A 20,764-nucleotide genomic window follows, 5' to 3' on the forward strand; every position below is an offset into this window, starting at 1 on the left:
CACTGTTTGGAATGTTTTCGAAGATACCTCTACAGACTTGGATGAATGCACTGATACTGTAACGTCATGTGTCAGTTTTTGTGAAGACCTATTTGTGCCAATCAGAAACAGTAATATACAGTAACAATAAACCTTGGTTCACAGTTAAACTTAATCAGCAATGTCGTACCAAAGAGGAAGCCTACAGAAAAGGTGTACAACGGAATGCTGTACAATCAGGCCAGAAACGTATTAGCAAGGGAGATCAGAGCAGCAAAAAAAAAAAAAAAAAAAGCTGTTCTGAAAAGCTAAGGAATCAGTTCTCAACAAATGAACCAGCAAATGTGTGTAAAACTCTTAAAAACATCACTAGTTACAGCAAATCACCTTCCCATGCTGAAGGAAATCAACAACTGGTAGATGACCCAAATGTGTTTTACTGTAGGTTTGAAAGAAAACTACTGCCACCTATCTCCACTATACCCATCTCAGACACACCAACAACAGCTGAGCCTCCTACAACTGATGCCATCCCATTGGGCCCACCACCTCTGATGATTACAGAAAATTAAAGGTCTATTTCACAGACAAAAGCCAGGAAAAGCATCAGGCCCAGACAAGATAACTCCTTCTTACTTAAAAGCTTGTACTGACCAACTGGCCCCCATCTTCACCTGCATCTTTAATAGATCACTAGAAATGTGCTATGTTACTTCTTGCTTCAAATGCTCTACTATCATCTCAGTGCCAAAGAAACCCTCCATCAAGGAACTGAATGACTTCAAACCGGTTGCTCTAATATCTGTAGATATGAAAACCTTTGAAAAGCTAGTGCTGGCCCATCTGAAAACCATTACAGATCTGCCATTAGACCCCTTACAATTTGCCTACTGAGCAAATAGATCGACAGATGATGCTATTCATATGACTCTGCACTACATCCTACAACATCATGAATCTCCAAACACCTACATAATGGTCCTCTTTGTAGACTTTAGTTCAGCATTCAATACCATCATACCAGACATTCTTCTAACTAAACTAAATCAGCTAGCGGTACCTGAACACACTTGTAAGTGGATCACAAGCTTCTTAACAGACAAGAAGCAGCAGGTGAAGTTAGGCAAAATCACATCAGCTACCTGTACAATTAGCACAGGAGTCCCCCAGGGCTGTGTGCTCTCTCCACTTCTCTTTATGTACCAATGACTGCATCTTAAATGATCCATCTGTTAAACTATTGAAGTTTGTCATTCGAAACAACAATGAATCCACATACAGACGGGAGGTTGAACTTGTGGTGCAACCGGAACAATCTTGAACCAAATACACTAAAACCATAGAAATGGTGGTAGATTTTAGAAGAAACCCTCCTATACTACTGCCTCTTACAATACTAGACAACACAGTATCAACAGTAGAGACCTTCAAGTTTATAGGTTCTATCATATCTCAAGACTTAAAACGGACACTTAACATCAAAAATGTCATCACAAAAGCACAAAAATGTTCTTTCTGTGCCAAATCAGAAATCTCAAACTGCCCAAGGAGCTGCTGATTCAGTTCTACAGAGCCAATTATTGAGTCTGTCATTTTCACCTCTATAACTGTCTGGTTTGGCTCTGCAACCAAACAAGAGAGACACAAACTTCAACAGATAATTAGAACTGCAGAAAAAACAATTGCTACCAACCTGCCTTCCATTGAGGACCTGTATACTGCATGAGTCAAAAAGAGAGCTGTGAAAATATCTACAGACCCCTCACATACTTGACATAAATTGTTTCAACTTCTACCCTCAAAACGACACTATAGGGCATTGAACACCAGAACAACTGCAGTAGTGGCCAAAATTGTGGAAACCTTTTGGGAAAATTGTACAGTATTTTTGAGGTTTGTTGGCTAATAACACCACTTTTTGTGGAGTAGTACCATAAAATTATATATACATGGAAAGATAATTTAATAAAGAATGTAATGCAATAACTTTTATGAAGGATTTTATATTAGAATAGCAGTTATAAGAAGAAAAAAATGAGATATACAAAAATTATCACCATAGGAAAAATGAGATATACAAAAAAATATCTCATTTTTAGGAGCCGAGGTGGCGCAGTGGTTAGGGTGCAGTACTGCAGGCCACTTCAGCTGACTGTTATCTGCAGTTCAGCGGTTCTAATCTCACTGGCTCAAGGTTGACTCAGCCTTCCATCTTTCCGAGGTGGGTGAAATGAGGACCCAGACTGTGGGGGCAATTTACTGACTCAATTTGCTAAAAATCTGTAAAACGCTTAGAGAGGGCTGAAAGCCCTATGAAGCGGTATATAAGTCTAATTAATAAATAATAAATAATAAATAAATATTACCATGTTAGTTAATACTTAGTTAGGTAATCTTTAGCATGAAATAAAGCCTTACAAAGTCTTCCCATGGAGTCTTTTAGTTCTGCAGCTATTATGTGACACTAAGATTGAATGATTGCTTCTATTAACTGCTGGCTGCATTTGGCTATAACATTTCATAGAATGCAGATAATTGAACAAACTTTGTTGCATTACGTTCTTAATTAAATTATCTTTCCATTGATATATACTTTTATGGTACTACTCCCCCCCCCCCAAAAAAAAGTGGTGTTATTAGCAATCAAACCGCAAAAATACACTTTTCCCAAAAGGCTTCCACAATTTTGGCCACCACTGTAGACACAAGGACAGTTTTTCCCCGAATGCCATCACTCTCTTAAACAACTAATTCCCATAACACTGTCAAATTATTTACCAAGACTGTATTACTATTCTTCTTCTCATCTTTCCTATTACTTATCTCCTCCCACTTATGACTATAACCATGTTGCTTGTACTTCTATTGTTTTATTTGTTTCCTAGTTTGATTTGATTGCTTATTTAATAATCTATGACTATCACTAAGTGTTGTATCTTACGATTCTTGATGTATGTTTTTTTCTTTTTATGTACACTGAGAATTTATGCACCAAAGACAAATTCATGTGTCCAATCATACTTGGCTAATAAAGAATTATATATCTATGAATTCCAGAATCTTGGCAGTGACTTATGACATTTTTATATGGCACCATCTCTTCCACCCCCAAAGAATTAGAAAAGCAAATAAAATAATTAGGATACCTAATGTTCCAGACAATGATATCTTTCCTGCTAAATGTGAAAGGGCAAAAACTATCAGTCTAGCAGCACTACCCTGCCCCAAGCAACAAAAAATTGTCACTTCTTACTTCCAAAATAAAATAAAATAAAACATAAAGTAAAATACACTTACAGAGTCTATTGTCTCTTCTTACTAATTGTGATAATGAGAGGGCTGCATTTGCAATTGGTGAGCAGTTGCTTTTTTGTCCATTGCTGCATATGACTAATGGGTTAGATGGGAGATTGGTTCTAAATAATACCTATAAATAGGCATCATGAAGATGCTGGAGGTTGTTTGTGGGGTGGGAATATAAACATCTTGGAAGAACAAACATTTCTTCTCTATCTATCAGACCACACAAAAAGTAATAGGTAGTCCTAGAACTGGCCTCCAATAATTTGGGAATATATAGCCCTGGGACTGATATTTGTCTGAAGATCCCATGTAGAGATGCCTTTAGATATGTTACCTGTTAGTGAAAGCAATGACAAATAAAAATCATTTGTCCTTGATATATGAATAAAATACAAAAAAATCATTCCTAAGCTTTCATTCTAGGAAGTTCAATTCTAACGTAATTTGAATTTTGTTAACCCTTATCCTGGATTCTCTTTCTATGTCACTAAAGGACAGAAGTTTTCGGAGTGCTGTTTGTCTTCAAGAAAAAACTACTCACTCTTGGAATAATCTTGAGAGGTGAAGACTTTTTCTCACATGTTTTTAGGAAAATGTGAAAAGGTGTCTCCCGAATGAAGATGTTAATATTTGCATTCATTTGTGGAAAGCACTGAAAAATAAAATAATAAACTGTGATGTAATAAATCATAAGATTTGCATTCGTCAAATTTCAGTCCATTTGACTTTTAGATGATCATTTAGGAACTTCTCTTTGGTCAGGGCTTGAGGAGAGACTTGACATTCCTGTTATAAATAAGAATGAAGGAAAATGAACACATTACTTGCTCCTGACATCTTGGTTCCTCTGTTCCCTTTCCTCCATCTCTGTATGAAATCTATTTATTAAAGGTAAAGGTTCCCCTCACAGATATGTGCTAGTTGTTCCCGACTCTAGGGGGTGATGCTCATTTCCGTTTCAAAATCGAAGAGCCAGCGCTATCCGTGGTCATGTGCCTTCAGCATGACTAAATGCCAAAGGTACACAGAACGCTGTTACCTTTCCCACAAAGTGGTCCCTATTTTTCTACTTGCATTTTTACATGCTATTGAATTGCTCAGTTGGCAGAAGCTGGGACAAGTAACGGGAGCTACTCCATTACACAGCTCTAGGGAGTCAAACTGCCAACCTTTCTGATCAACAAGCTCAGGATCTTAGCCACTGAGTCCCCGCGTCCCTAATCTATTTATTATGTGTGCTTAAATGAAAGATCTTTTGTTTTAATTTTGCTTCTACTTTATGACACATCAGTGCAACCATAAAATAATGATGAAGGCTGTGAGAATTACTTGAAAGTCTGGCTTTATATTTTTTATTTTTCAAAATGACTATCTTCTTTGTAGCCTACTTTTGTACATGAACATTTATATATGAAAATTACAACCATTCAGTTATTGACCTCTGTGGAAATCCAAGGACATTTTTGGAAATCACAAAACACTTATGCATAATAAGCATTCTTGAATAGACTCATTCTAGAGATGGATGATTTTATTTGCAGCTTGGCCATTTCCTTCCATTCCTTTTGTTCTGACATACCTTTGGTCTAAGATAAACCACTAGCAATGTAGAATAAATCATAATGTGGCTTAACATTAGCAAATGGATGCACTTAAAAAAAAAAATCTTAGATACTTTTCTTTTTGTAAATAATTTGGCTATGGTGTGGATGTGTATCAATTTATATGGCTTTAGATGTGATGACAAGCTGGGTGCAATATGTCACGCCATTGGATTGTCTGGATAAGGAGAGATCTCCTTTACTCACTATTCCCTATGTATCCCTTCGAAAGCTGTGTGCACAATGGAAAAGGATGGCTATGTCATATAAAAGGAGTGTACTATCTTCAGTCAAAAGTTTACAATAGCTATGCTTCTCTGCTAGCTCAAAGTCCTCCAAACAAGCTCAAAGTCAATATGGTTTTCTTTGAACAACCATAATAAGAGGGATTTATAAATATGGATGCTGCATCACTAGAAATATTCATATCCAAAAATATTTGTGCTACATATTGAAACATGAAGCTTTCAGAAAATAGTCCGGTGCTTTGGGCAGAAAATTATGTAGACCATAAAATAAATAGAAGTTCACAATTTTATATTAACTTGATCAAGATAAAACTGAAGAAGACACCACATAGGTCCATGTGGATAACTCAGATGAGCGTTGTCATGCTTCTCATTTGCAAATGCTAACAGACCACAAGGCTTCCAGGATTAGTTTTGAATCTCAACAGAGAAGTTTTTGAAAACATTGTCTGCAATTATAAATGCTAATATATTTTGGAATCATCTGTAGTAGACAACCTACCAATAAATGGCTTCATAAAAATCACAAGCACTACTACATGTAGCTTATCCAATGATAAATGGGTAAATATAAATACCGACAACCAATAATTAACTCTATGTAAGTTAATGCTACTCACAAAACCAATATGTTTTACATTTAATATTGCAACGTAGCACATCCAAGTCACTAAAATTGAACAGTAAAGTGTTCAGAGATTGGAAAACCAAGGAGATGGAATTAGGAAGAAAAGACAGATACTCATAGAAAGGGCAAGAAGAGGGAAATGAGCAATCATCTTGCAGTAGCTATAGTCCAGCTGAGCACCAGCCCAGCTCCTTGGCTATCCTACTGCAAACTACACTGCATTTTCTGAAGTCTGCTTAAGAAATAGCCAAGAGCTATTTAGGCTGTGGTACAGAATTATCCCTCCCTCCCTCTCTCCCTTCCCTTCCCTTCATCCTTTCTAGGAGAGTGTTTTGGTGACATTGTTTTTACTCCTATTGAGTGGGGTGCTGAATTGTTGCATGTGTTACAAAGCAGCAAAGTGGAATCTACAGCCTCCTACCTTTCATTTTATAAATGAAAGGATGACAGGCAAAAGAAAATCTAATATTCAGTCCTATTGGAATAGAGTATGATCTTAATTACACAGATGCAAACAAAATCCCAGTCTGTTCTGCTATGTACAAATTAAAACATCTTGATCATGCTTTTCATTTATCCCTGATGAGCTTATGAACTGATGATATATGGAAAGCTCCATGCAGTGCAGAGTAGCTGGGAAATGATACTTTGGATTAAAAAAAAACATAACAAGAGAATGAGGTTTATTAGTTGTGGGTTGAAGAATTTATCTCTGTATATAATTCAATTTTAAACCACAATCAGCTTTCAAAGCAAAGGTCATTCTAATAATTGTTTTGATATGTTGGAATTATTTGGAATATATACATATACACACAAGCATTTTTAATTCTGGTCCTCTCCAGATATTCTAAGATTCCTAAGCCATGCTACATGGGAATTCTGCAAAATTGTAGTTCAACACATCTGGAGAATTTTAAATTAGAGAAGGTTGTTGTAGAGCATTTCCTAATGGATCATCCATATTCATTATATCCTGTTTTTCTTTGAGGGGGAAGTTGGAAACAGAAAAAGTTGTATTATACTACAAAGCAAAATATTACTCTTTGCAAATGTTTTATCTGTTTGTTTGGGTGCTTGGAAAATATTTGTGCACTTGGGAAAAACAGGTAGGTTCAAAGTTCTGCTGTCAAGCAGTTATTCATTATTAGAATAGAATAACAGAGTTGGAAGGGGACATTGGAGGTCTTTTAGTCCAACCCCCTGCTTAGGCAGGATACCCTACCCTACTTCAGACAAATGGTTATCCAAACTTTTCTTAAAAACTTCCAGTGTTGGAGCATTCACAACTGCTGAAGGCAAGTTGTCCCATTGATTAATTGTTCCAAAGAATTAATTGTCAGGAAATTTATCCTTACCATGGTTGGTTCTCTCCTTGATTAGTTTTTACCCATTGCTTCTTGTCCTACCCTCAGGTGCTTTGGAGAATAGCTTGACTCCCTCTTTTTTGTGGAAGACCCTGATTATTACATTTATGTAATGAGAAATATAGACATAGCTGCAACATACTAATGAAAATAGAATTTTGAAGACCTATAGATACAGAATTTATTGTGTTTGAAATAGAATCAGCACTTCCAAAATGATTTATATAGTATTATATAACTCTAAATTCATTAATGTCTCTTCAACTAATTTTCAATATTTGTATTAAGATAGAGCAACATTTTAAGCTTGGTGAGGTGAAGAAATATGAGTTCTGTTCTCCAAATATTTGCACAATTTAGTTCTACTAAAAAAAATAAGTATATGAAACAGAAAACAGGCATTTAAACTGATGCAGACCATTGCTATATCTACTCCAAACTAATTGTTCACTGTGGTTTTTCTTTTTTCCAGACCGCTTTGTAATATGTTAACTATTATTTTAAAAGGAAAATATTTATTATGTGAGGGTTCATTATTTTGGGAACATTTCCTTCTTGGCTGCAGAAAGGATGTCAACAGTTCTATCTTGGATGCTAGCCTTTTATTTCTTTTACATAATTTGAACTAGGATGCATATCAGAAGAGAACGTATAGAGCCACCAATGGCATTATGCTACACCATTGTTTTCAACCTTTGGAACTTTAAGATGCTTAAAGTTCTAACTTTGGGAACTTAAAAATCCCTGAATTCCACAGCCAACATGCTGATTGGGGAATTCTGGGAATTGAAATCCATGCATTTTATATTCCCAAGGTTGTGGTAAACTGTTCTAGATTCTTTTCTTGCATGAAGCAGGGTGACAGGAAAGCAAACATCACATTTACTTAAAAAACAAGGCATTTGTTTACAGGCAAGGTGTTGGAACATGGGCAATCCCCAACATCTTTCCTTTGCAATCCTTGCCAAAATGTGTTTCAAGACAGACTCTGATGGGAATAGACATCAGAATCATCCATAGCAATTACATTTACTGGTGTCTTCTCACTATGTGCCCCCTCCGAATCTTTTGATTCACATTCTTCTTTCAATTTACTTAAAACATTCTTCCCCTGTGAAAATAGGTGCCATTTTCAAAGTGGAAACTACTATTTGGAAATAGGTTTTTCATTTGACTTTGCTTTTTGAACTTCTTTTTAAGCCCTACATGGCTTGTAGATAAAGGCTGTTTTTGACATTGCATTGTCTGAGGACAGGCTCACTGCAGTTCCTGCAGGATTATGAGAATGATATGATAGAACAGCATGACTCTGCCCTAAGAGACCATTAGCTCTTTGAGCAATACAGGAGGGTTTTTTTTTTCTTTTTTTAAAACTTCTTTGCTTTTTAAATTAAGCCACTTTTTAAATGAAGTAAACATCAGGAGAGAGGGAGGGAATTTTTCCCCAACTCCCACTCCCCCTATGCCAATCCTGTCTCAGACCCACTCTTCTCTCCCCTCCTGGTCCCTTTTGATATTTTCCTTCTCTTTTCTGATTGATAATAAATATACACTTTGAGGAGAACTGCCATATTTTTCTTTTGGACAATAAACTTTTATTATAAATCACAGCTTCTATTTTGATCTTCAATATATGTTTTTGCCTGCACTGTTTTTCACTTCATTAGCAAGAAATCCCACAAATCTGTTTAATAACTTTGAAATTATGTGTCCTATTTAATTTAATTTAATATTATCCATGGGAGACATGCTGTTATTTTGATAGTGTTTTGAAATATCACTTCTGAAGTTTGATGAAGGCAATAATATATAAGCCTAGGGGCATCATTAATGGCTTTTAAAGACAGCATTTAAGGCAGAAGAATAGAAAGATAAAATAGAACATGCTTGAAGGTAAGTGATCATATGTTGCAACTATATCAGGAAAAAACCAAATATGAAGTAATATGTTCAAGAAATATAGAAGTAGGAGCCAGTTTGATCTAGTGGTAAGGCACCAGGCTAGAAACTGGAAGATTGTGAGTTCTAGTCTCACTTTGGGCATGAAAGCTGACTGGATAACATTGGGCCAGTCACTCTTTCTCAGCCCAACCCACCTTACAGGATAATTGTTATGAGGAAAATAAGAGGATGAAGGAATATTAGGTATGTTCACCACTTTGAGTTATTTATAAAAATAATGACGATAAGATAAAATTAACTAAATGATTATAATATCAGCCAAATATTAATTGGGCATACATATTTTAAGCTTCTCTGGTGGTTAAATTTTGATGCATTGTTTTACAATAATGTATCAAACTATGTCAGTCTGATATAACTGCTGGTAGGATGATGGTGGCTTGGTTTGTTAGGTTTTTGAGGACTGCTTTATCTTCTGCTTTGAGTTGGTTCTGTTTCTGTTCTGTTTCAGACAAACCATCATCATCCTATCTGTAGACAAAGGCCAAACCATTGTTATGATGGACAGATTACAATATATAGTATATATAAAAAGCCAAAGAATTATTAGAAGATAACCTACACCCCAGTTAAAATGAATCCAATACAGAAACTAGACCACTGGATCAAGGGATCCCTTAGTGATCTTATGAAAAAAGATAAAATCACAAAAGAAGAATAGTGGTAGATGAAAAGCAGTGGGCCCATTCTCCCACACTTCTATGAATGCCTCCGAGTTCCTTTGGCCTGACATATCTTTCTTTGCAATTCTATCATTATTGGGGACCTCAACCTTCTGCATAGCTAAATAAGATTGGATAACTTACAGAGGAAGCAATATTCTTCCAACTCCTCACTCTGCCTCAAAAGAATCAGATAATTGATCCATAGACCCAGAATTAGTGAAAGAATCCATGGCCAGCACTACTATACAACACATCTGATATAAACAAATAGTAAAATACTAAAACCAGAATCATGGACCTCATTAACCTTTGCCATACTGCCTACTTTCAGTTTGACAAATATACCAACAAATCACCACTTTCAGGATTCATAGCAGAGTCTGTAATGCAATGTCTAAAAAGTATAGCACTCCCATAGATACAAACCTGATATAAATCCAGTATGCAAATGGCACCTTTGTCATAATGAAAAAGGAATTGGAGTAGACATATGAAGCAATCAACAACAAGTAGAGATTAAAACCAGGATTACTTCCAGATCAACAATCAAACAGTAAATAATAGCTTCACAGTCAAGGAACTACGGTACTAAGAATATTTTCACCAACACTGACAGGGCAAGCCACTTGTATATAAACAGAAAGCAAACCCCATTTCCTTTTAGCACCTATGATGTTACCAGTTGGATAATGAAATGTCTGCAAGACAACAAACCCAGCACCAAGGACCCCACAGATTATAAATTTTTTAAAAGTGCATACTCTTCATAATTAGTCAGATTATCTGATAATAAACTCATTAACAACCAATGCGTCCTATACAATAAAATTGAAAAGCCTTTATTGGGATATTAGAGTGCTCAACAAGCCTGTCAGGCCTGCATTTATATTCCTTTTAGAATTTTGGCCTGCTATACTTTCTCTTATTTCATTATGCTGTTTCTTTAGTATAGTTGATGGGAGGGGGGAATAGATTGTGGAATGTATTGTTTTCATTCTTTACTAGAAGCCAAGGTTATCCTTTGTCTCTGCACCAGTACACCTGACCGGAAGCAGCTGGGTGTGGATGCCAGCGTGGAAGAAGATTGGACCATGTGATGGATTGTGGGTGTGGGGACAAGATCATGAACTTTTAACTGGGTGGAATTCTGATGTCATTTCCAGTATTGGGATTCCATAACACAGATGTGCCTAAGATGTCTGCTTTATTAAATTGGAACCAAAAGGATTGTTTTGCATTGGACTCTGATTTAATTCTGCATGATATTTGGAATGCTGACAAAGGCACGCTGTGAAAACAGACAGAACTTTGCATTTCTTTTGCACCATCCATATTTTCTAAATAGCATTTTAATGCAAGATAGACAGTGCAATTTGATGACTCCATAGATGTGACAAACAACTTTGCTGAATAGTGGCATAGGAGAAGATGCTGCAACATGCTAGAGCTGAACGCTACCCTCCTATTCGAATGAGAAGAAAATGTGTCCTTGTATATGAATGATGGGGAAGGTATGCTTGCATCAGCTCCTATAGATGATGACCTCAGCTAAGCAGAGCATGACACTGAGCTATAAAGCATAAAGATATATACTCAGTGACATCAAGGAAGCAAATACTACACATTGTTAGTACCCAGTATTCTTGGGGTATTTTTTTTTAGTTTTAACTTTATACTGTAAGTCATTACTTTTTAAAAAGTTAAGAATATTAGCAAATGTGTTTAATGTGCATATTGTTTTAGAGCTAAGATTAGCTTGCAATTACTTTAGCATTATAGAAAAGCTCATACACATGAGCTCACACACATTTTAATGCCATGCATTTTATTTGAATGCTCCCCAAATAGCTTGTCACAGAGCTTCCATTTGGTTCTAGAAAAGAAGCCACCCTAAAAAGATCACAGCATAACCAGGAATGAACTGATGCAATTGTTACAGTTCACATATCTCTGTCCCGCTTGAATTAAGAAACAGTGGCTGTTTCCTCCATTAATCTGATTGAAAGGAATTCCATAGATGGATATTAGTTGTTCAGATTTGAAAGTTATGGAGGGTAAGAGCTTCAGTGATTTTTAGTATTGGGAATAGTACCTTAGAATATCAATTGATATAATTAAAGTCTACAAATATTGTACATTAGTCAGAAGTTGGAAAGTGATATTTATCTACAGGATTTTTAGTAATTTTCTTTGCCTTATTCTCTTTTTCTCTCTTTTTGCATTCTCTGTTTTTTATGATTACTTGTGTTGTGTTGTTCCAATTGTACAACTTTGGGAATTCCTTTATTTACTTATAGATAATATTTGTATAGCAATAACAATAGCACTTAGACTTACATACCACTTCAAAGTGTTTTACAGCCCTCTCTAAGCGGTTTACAGAGTCAGCATATTGCCCCCAACAATTTGGGTCCCCATTTTACACTTGGGACTCGAACTGCCAAACTGCTGGCAGCCAGCAGTCAGGAGAAGTAGCCTGCAGTACTGCATTCTAACCACTGTGCCACCACTGCATGCACACACACATACACACACACATACACACACACAAACACACAAACACACAAACACACACACGAATAATATAAAATATAGACATTATTTTTTTGCTTTCACTTTTTGCTTGCTGGTTCTCTCCCTTTTTATTTTAAAAATGATTAATAAATAAATAAATAAAAACGGTGCAGTTAATATCCTACTTTTGAATATCCTCTAAGTATCTAGTTGTGGGAACAGATTGGTGGACCAGATAAGTCTTTGTAGCAGAATTCTGATGTATATACATTTTTTACATTTATCTCATTGTCTTGTGGCGACCCAACAGTTGGATCATCCTTTGTGACAATTTCCTTAATGAGAAGAATTACTGTGACCAGAAGTTTTAGACATATTTTAAGGTAAATCAACAGTAGGACATAAAGATAACTTTTAATAATAGATTTGATACTTTGAATCAAGCAGGAGGAACTTAGAAAGGTGAGGAGATATTCCCCATCCTTAACTTACACTAGTATGGACCTCTGCAGAACGAGTGAAAAGAAAGAAGTAGGTTATTTTAATTCTGATTGGTATTGTCGAAATATAATGAATAAATAATGAACAAACAAATGAACAAACGAATGAATGAATAAATGAATGAATGAACATATCTACCCTAAAGAATCTCCAAATTAATTAATAAAACTGTATCTCTTATTCAGCCTTTTGAATCTTTTTTCACAGATTTGGAGATGAAATAATATTTATATTTTACAATACTGCTTATCTTTTCATTCCTCCTGATTTATTTTCTTTATTTGTTTTCACTGTTTTCTTGTAAAGTATGTGTAATTAATCTCTTTAAAATGCAATACACAATTTCAAATAAATTATTTTAACTGTTCTATTTCTGTGACATATGGAGCCATGTAGTTAATGAATTTTGGAAACAGCTTTTTTAGTGAGCAGACAGCTTTTCTTTTTGCCTTACATTTTTTCCTCACCCAGAGGGGAAAAATCCACATCAGTTTTGAATTCTGATGTAACCTTTTTAATATACTGTAAGTTTCTTTTGAGAGGAAAAATGTTAAATCAGATTTGGTCCAAAATGTGTTAACGGCGGGAAAAAAAGCTGAAATGATGCATTTTTGTAACCTAATTGTAAAGAGGTAAAATAGATGCAGAAACAAATAAGTCCATACTGCCATCTAGTGATTTTAGAACAATTAATGGTTAGGATTTTTTCTGAACAAAGTGGTATAATGAGATATAACGAACATCTTATTTTTGATTTATTTTTAAATCTGCATTTTGGTATTATTTTCTTTCAGACATTGTACTTAATGTATCATATTATACATAAATATGTGAATTTATTTGCCATTTCCATATATATCCATAGGATTTATGGATATTTTTATTTTTTATTTTATTTTTCCTCTAAAGGATGAGGAACAAAATGGCAATGATCCAATTAGTGCACTTTCAACTTTGAAATATGAATTAGACTTGTGACGCAGCTAATGCAATCCACTTTAGTTGGCACCACTCATTAATAATTTGGTAAAGCATGATGTCTTAATTGCAGCAAAATCTCTTAAGAGTATTATTGAGTTGTAGAACTTTACTTCTGCTTTGAAATTATTCGCAATGCACGAGAGCAGATTCAAAGCACTTTTGCTTAAGTCATTAAAACAGTGATATATTTTTATCAGGCTCTTGTTTTTATGCTTTAAAAAGTTATCCCAATATTATATGTATTATACAGCATTTATTTCAAAGCATCAACCATCCAAGTTGATTATTTGGGCCCTAACAAAAATTTTAAAGCATTAGTAAAGTTACTAAAATGTTATTTTTAGTAAAAAGAAAGGTTATTGAGGTGCAGTGGCGCAGTGGTTAGAATACAGTATTGCAGATTACTTCTGCTGATTGCTGACTGACTGCAATTTGGCAATTCAAATATCAGCAGGCTCGAGGTTGACTCAGCCTCCCACCCTTCTGAGGTGGGTAAAATTAGGACTCAAATTGGGGGCAATATGACGACTCTGCAAACTGCATAGAGAAGGCTGTAGGGCATTCTGAAGCAGTATATGAGTCTAAGTGCTATTGCTATTAACTTAATTTATATTATTATTATATATTATTAACTTACATAATTAATATTAACTTAACTTAATTGAAGAAAAATCAAAACATGTCAATTATTTTATTCACTTTCTTGATAATTTCCTTTAATTAACATATTGTTTCCTTCCTATGTAATTTGACTAAATTTAATTGTTTGGTGTGTCAAACCAGCAGGTAGCAAAGGTCGTTTTCCATTTAAACAGACAAGAATTAATACCAGTCTTTAAACGTTTAAATTCTATGTAACATTTAATCTACCCCACATAGTCTTCTTGAAAAAAAATGAACAAATTGTTTTAGATTAGTTTTCATGATGATAGTGTAGAAATTCCAGTGAATTATTTCCCTAACTGGCATACTGTGTTCCTTAGTGTATTGCTTATTTTCTCCAAGATAGAAAATGTAACTGACACATCAATTTTAGCTTAAAAAAAATTAAAGGTCAGTTAAAATGAATATAAACACATTTTAAAAAGAAACAGATTAAAACAAAAACTCCTACCAAGCCATTTCAAAATTGTGAGTATTATGGGGTAATGACAACCTGGAAATGAATTCAATATTTTTTTTGTTTAAAAATGTAACCAAAAAAAGCAAATTTCCAGCAATGCCCCAAACAAATTTTACTGTTTTTCTCTCTTAGGAGGTGCTGTGTCTCCATGTGAGATGCACATTGAAGCTTTGGGACAAAATGAGGTGCCTGCGCAAGAGATCCGCTGTATCCTTTCTTGGAGTCCTTGTCATTTGCTTGTTGTTCTTGAACTTATACATTGAAGATAGCTATGTCTTGGTAAGTTGGATATTGTATAGAATTAACTGTTTTTTAATAGCACAGGATAACAAAAACAAGCAGGCTGTCTAAACAAAAGCAGATAAAGTGTAATAGTCCAAAGGAAAAAAATGAATTTTTTGGGGTCATGTAAAATTTGGGTTCAATTTTCAGTTGATGCTCGGATTCTAATTTCAATTAGTTTGATCTGAATTTTTGAATACTGTTAGTAAAGCCCTTCTAAATACCATCATCTTTTAATGACTCCATAATCCCTTGTGGGGTGGAGTCTGGGCAACTGAATGGAGCTAGCAGAGTGTTTAATGGCCAGATGGCCTTCCTGTCGCCAATGTGGAGTTTTGTTCAGCAGATATATTCTCATTGTGCCCAGAGAGAGAAATATCTGGCTCTACCTAGGATCGAACTCACAGCCTCCTGATTGTGAGGTGGGAGCTCCATCTCTAGGCCACTGCACCACTCCAGCAAAGCCCTTCCAAATCACTGAATTAATTTGGAGGCATCTAATTCAATGGTTTGATTCAAATTGTTAATCCATTTTGGAAAGGCAATTCCCTTCAGAAATTTAATCAAAACTTCAAAACAAATCTCTGTGCAATGCTAGTAAGGGGGAAAAAAGCATTTATACCTTCTCCTTGTTTAATAACTACAGCAGAGGTAGGTAGCTGCCGGTTCAGCCGGATTAGGCAAATCAGTAGTGGCAGAAGCGGGAGGCTCCGCCCACTCATCCAGACACTTCTGTGCATGTGCATAAGCGTTGCGCATGTGCGCAAGCACAAGCAAACCGGTAGTGTCAGATTTTGCAACCCATCTCTGAACTACAGTACCTCGCTTAGTAACTATTTGAAAATAAACCAGTAATAAACTGTAGTAAAACAAAAATCATTTTCTATCCAACATGCAGACTCATAACCAAATTTCTATGGCTGGCAACAGTGCACACTGGAGTCGCAGTAATGCTGGCATAGCTACATGAGAGAGCTTCGCCTGAATTAGACAATAGCAACTAGCAATCTTCACAGTCCCCCTTCCTCCTATATCCTCCCCCTGGTCACATGTTAACTTAGCAACCATTCTGCTTAACAACAAAGTCACTGGAACAGATTACAGTCACTAAACGGAGAAAGGGTATATTGACAAAAAGACAAACGTAACAGCCCCTGTTAGAACCTTATTCCTGCATGATTTGTTGAGTACATATGGAACAGCAAATCTACAGTATATAGTGCTAAAACTCTCATTCCCATAACTTAAAATGCGTGAAACAATGCATCACAGGGCAACAATTTTTGAACCAAGCTACCTGCAAATAAGCTAACTTAGATGTGTACCTAAAATCCAGGACCCAAAGGAATGAAATTTTGGGAAGTTGTGTCTGCTTTGAGGTTGCTGGTATGATGCTCATTTTGAATATTCCATTATATTTCCCAGTTTCCAGCCACTGTTACAATCCTATACCCCCATCCCATACACAGCAGCAGTCACTTAGCTGGGAAGGAAAGGGAAAGGGAAGGGAAAAGGGAAGGTTTCTAATCCTCCCTTCCAGCTTCCTAGAAGAAATTTCAATGTGGAAGCCAGCTCCTTTTTTGCTCCCCTGTGGTCATTCTGTTTCTCTGTTTAGGTAAGGAAGCATCTCTGAAAAGATTGTTCAGCAAGTCAGGGGTTGTCTAGTATCACCCTAAGAACCCATGTTCAATTCAATGATAGTTACTGTAGCACTGTGGAAATAGAATTCCACATTATGTTGTAAATATGCTCTTCTTTCTCAGAAACTGGATTCTTTCAAAAAATTTCAGCCTCAGTAAGAAATATCAGGGCAAGGAACATATAAATTGCTTGCAGGCTTAGGTCAAAAGTTTGTCTATACTGCCGTACTATTTTCCACAGCATCTAGCTAGATTTCTCTGTGAGCCAAAGAAATTGAATTGATGGGTAATAATTTGATGTTCACATCCATACAGTCAATGACTTCTGTCATTGCTTCTTGCATGGGAGACTTCTAGAGAATCTGGATCTTTAGGACCGTTTCACTTAATCAAAATACCCTTTCCAACTGACTATATGATTCATGTTCGATTCGACACACATTTTACCACTGATAAAAATTGCTTTTGTGGATGGATATTCCAGTTTCAATCATATTGTTTTTAGAAGTAAGAAAACTCCCTTTTTAGCCATTTTTACTCCACTAGGCTTTTGAAATGTGGCTTCTTCTATTGGCACTGTTTCCATTAAAGCATTTTGTAGGATTTTATTTATTCACATCCCCTCACTTGTGATGGAATTTTATCTGGTTTACACTATGTTTTTGTCACATTCATTGATACTTACTTTGGTTTGCTAATTACTCAAGATCCTCTAGGTGCATCCTGTTGCTTTCTATTTGTTGCAGTTTATGCTATTTCTGTTTTGCTTGTTTTCAGATCTTTATGTGAACTTCCCAGATGGCATGATGTCTTACACTTAATTTGTCTTTTTTTAATAATAAAAAGGTTTGTCCCTCATTGTTTCTTTCAAAACAAAACTGATACATTTAATTGCCAAGTCTCAGCTTTGCTTGTCTAATGCTCTTGACTTTTTAAGGCCCATTTGGTGGATGCATTTAGATATATTATGAAGCCAAGTTTCTGCTGACTTATAGGTGAGAACACAAATTATAGGTTAAGCAGGCAACAAGCAGATAAAAATTGAGAATTTCTATTTTGCTTTGATGTTTTTCATCACCTCAAAACTCAATTTCATAAATAATTTTTGATTGACTTTGAATTCACATCTAACAGCAAAGTACTTTTAGGATTAAGCAGATCAGCTTTTTATAGCTTCCATAAAGCTACCAACCCATCACAATTCAAATATCAAAATACAGAGACATTGTTTCCTACCAATTTTACAGGCATTTTTTTTTAGAAAAAGAAGAAACTGTCCTACCTTTACCAAATATTTCTCTGCAATGTTTCTTCAAGATCAGCCACATGCAACTGTGACACATTATGAATCAATGATATTATGACATCATTGTCATTGTTTCTGCAAAGCATTACTAAAATGTTAAGCTAAATATGTGTTGGCTGAATTACAGCTCCCAGTAAACAGTGTATTTTTCCTATTTCTAGTTTAATGTACCAGATGAACAAGAATTCATAGCTTATTGATGGGTTAGTTTTGTGCTGCATCAAATCTGTAACTAATCCACAGAGGTTCAAGGCAAGATTGCATTAGGAAGAATATGCAACAAATCAGCAATTGGCCAAATGATTACCCTGTTCATCTGCCTTGTTTTTAGCTTATTCAACAAGCCCTGGTTAAAACAATTCATGATTTTATTTTCATTTGTAATGTTGGATGTTGTTGACCTTTATGAAGCTTTTGATTTCTTTACTTATTTCTTTGTTTTACTTTTTTTTTTCTCTTTATGGGCAGAGCTCTCATCATTTCTGATTTCTCCATTATATTGTTTGTGTTCTGATTAATGAAGAAGATTAATGGTTTTGTTATGTTTTTTTGAAAGCTTTTGTATTTAAAATCCAAAAGCATAGGAAACAACAAGCATTTTAAAACTCTCCAGGTGTACTTAGATGTGTAGTCCTCAGGACCCTGAATGAACATGTGAAAGTGATTGAGGCAGTGATAATAAAAGTACAACACAAGTTAGAATGACCTTCCTTTGGAGGCCAGAGTAGTGTTAATAATATTTGCCTTTTGTACCAGGTGAAGACCTGGTTTTAATCATTCACCTAGGGCACATGATCCTTTTCTCTAAGCATGCCTTTATCCCTTCACTGCTTCTCTATCAGTGAGACACATATGTAGTATATCTTTCACTTTAGTTCATTATGTTTTGCATTTAGTCCTATTGTTTTGTCTTAATTAATTAATATAACCTATAATCCTTCAGAGAATGAGCCGTTTATAAACAAATAGAGAGGCAATGTCAAGGAAAAGTGAATATAGATACTTGATGTTAGAAGTTAGAACATAGGTGAAAAATGTCTAGCTAACCCTCCTGTCTTCCGCTATCAAATCTTCTGCTTCACCCCCTTCTTTGGTGAATACCTAGTCACCTTTTTCAGACTGATTCGGAGAGAAGAGAGGACAAGAAAGAAGTTCAGTTTGCTTTGTCATCTTCTCTTGGGTAAGGTATGGGGGAAAATTAATTGGCACAGGCAGCCAAGGGACAGAGGAGGAAGGTGAGGAGTCACACAGCTGTCAGAAGCTGGAAATAGATTGCATTACTGCTGAGACTTCTCAAAAGATGCAGACAGCATGCAAGGAAATTGACTTCTTTGGATTTTCAACAGTTATGCAAATTTCCTTTCCAGGTTTCTAGACATGTGCTATGACTAAAGCTGCTTACCAGCATTAGCCACATTAAGCTGCCATGAAAAAAGGGACAAAAAAAATCTCTATTTCAATGCAATGCAACAAAGTAGTTTTTGCATGAATATCCTCTGAGAAGTAGAAAGGAATACAAGTAGAGGAAGCCTAGCTTAAAGATGCATTAAAGAAGAAAGAATCACAAGAAAGCATTGTTCAGACTGCCAAATTTTGTATTAGTGAAATCACATTCAGTGATTATTTCAAAGAAAATCTGAGATCCTGGCTTCTAGCCTTATTTCCAGGAGGAGGGGAAAGGAGATTATACAATAAAAGTATATTATTATTTTTATTAATCTCCAGTAAAAAGCCAAGAGTACATTGAGCATAATACCTGACTTAGTTAAATGAAATATTAATTAATATTCAAAATATCCACACATAGTAAAATAACAACAATAACTATATCACAAAACAACATTTTGATTTATGATTATTTAGCTAAATAATGAAATATCGACTATCATTCTTAACTCTAGAGATGGTCATGAAAGAGAAACGATGACCACATCAAACTGGAGTGAACTCATGGTACATCCACATGAAGACATTCATGTTGTTTTAGCATGGCGTATTGGGAAAATTCCTTCTGTATCATCTGTGTCATAAGAAGAATTTTTAAACTTTTATTTTCAAGTCTAAAACACTGGAGTTCCATGCGATTTGGAGCCAATCAATTTTCCCATTTATAGGGTTCTTATCTTGCTTATCTTCTGAACTCAGAGCTTTATAGCAGATAAGACTTTATCCTTTAGCCTAATTTAATCCTAGAAATCAGAAACCTATTTGTTTTAGAACCCCTATACAACCCTTGATGTTCCCTTGTTATATAAACTTGGTCACTTTCATAAATCCACTAAAACTTTCAATTTTTCTCTACTAATAATATGCAACACCCACTAACCTCTTTCCTATAATTTTGGGTGCAACTGCTGGAAAAAAGCACTAGGCTGCTAGATTGAGATATATCTGGTTAATGCTTAGCTAGATAAACTAAATTGTGACTTCTGGCAGTCTTGCTGGTCTTATAGAGGGAGTATTATTGACTCCTATGATTACCTGTCATTGATTCAAAGGGATCAGAGTTAATAAATGTGAGAGCTGGTACAATTCCAAACGGACAGTTCAATCTGTTACCAAAGCAAAACAATAGAGACCATTCTTCCCAAACAAAAGAGATTGGGTTCTAGTCAATTACATTTTGGACTATTTAACACTACTGGCTTTCTCCTTAAGAGCATT

General features: G+C 35.4%; 1 protein-coding gene across 11 annotated transcripts in view; it reads left to right on the forward strand.

Annotated features, from left to right (window-relative positions):
* MGAT4C (MGAT4 family member C) overlaps positions 1-20,764 on the forward strand; it is a 370,725-nt gene that overhangs the window by 344,540 nt on the left and 5,421 nt on the right. For all 11 annotated transcript variants that reach the window (XM_087723374.1, XM_087723377.1, XM_087723376.1 and 8 more), the window contains one exon: positions 15,005-15,151. In XM_087723374.1, the coding sequence (XP_087579500.1) occupies positions 15,005-15,151 (147 nt within the window). The remainder of the gene's footprint in view (positions 1-15,004; positions 15,152-20,764) is intronic.

The sequence above is a fragment of the Thamnophis sirtalis genome, unplaced genomic scaffold (genome assembly GCF_051295495.1).
Source record: "Thamnophis sirtalis isolate CommonGarterSnake01/CBP01778 unplaced genomic scaffold, rThaSir2_p1.2 scaffold_9, whole genome shotgun sequence".
NCBI classification, from domain to species: domain Eukaryota; kingdom Metazoa; phylum Chordata; class Lepidosauria; order Squamata; family Natricidae; genus Thamnophis; species Thamnophis sirtalis.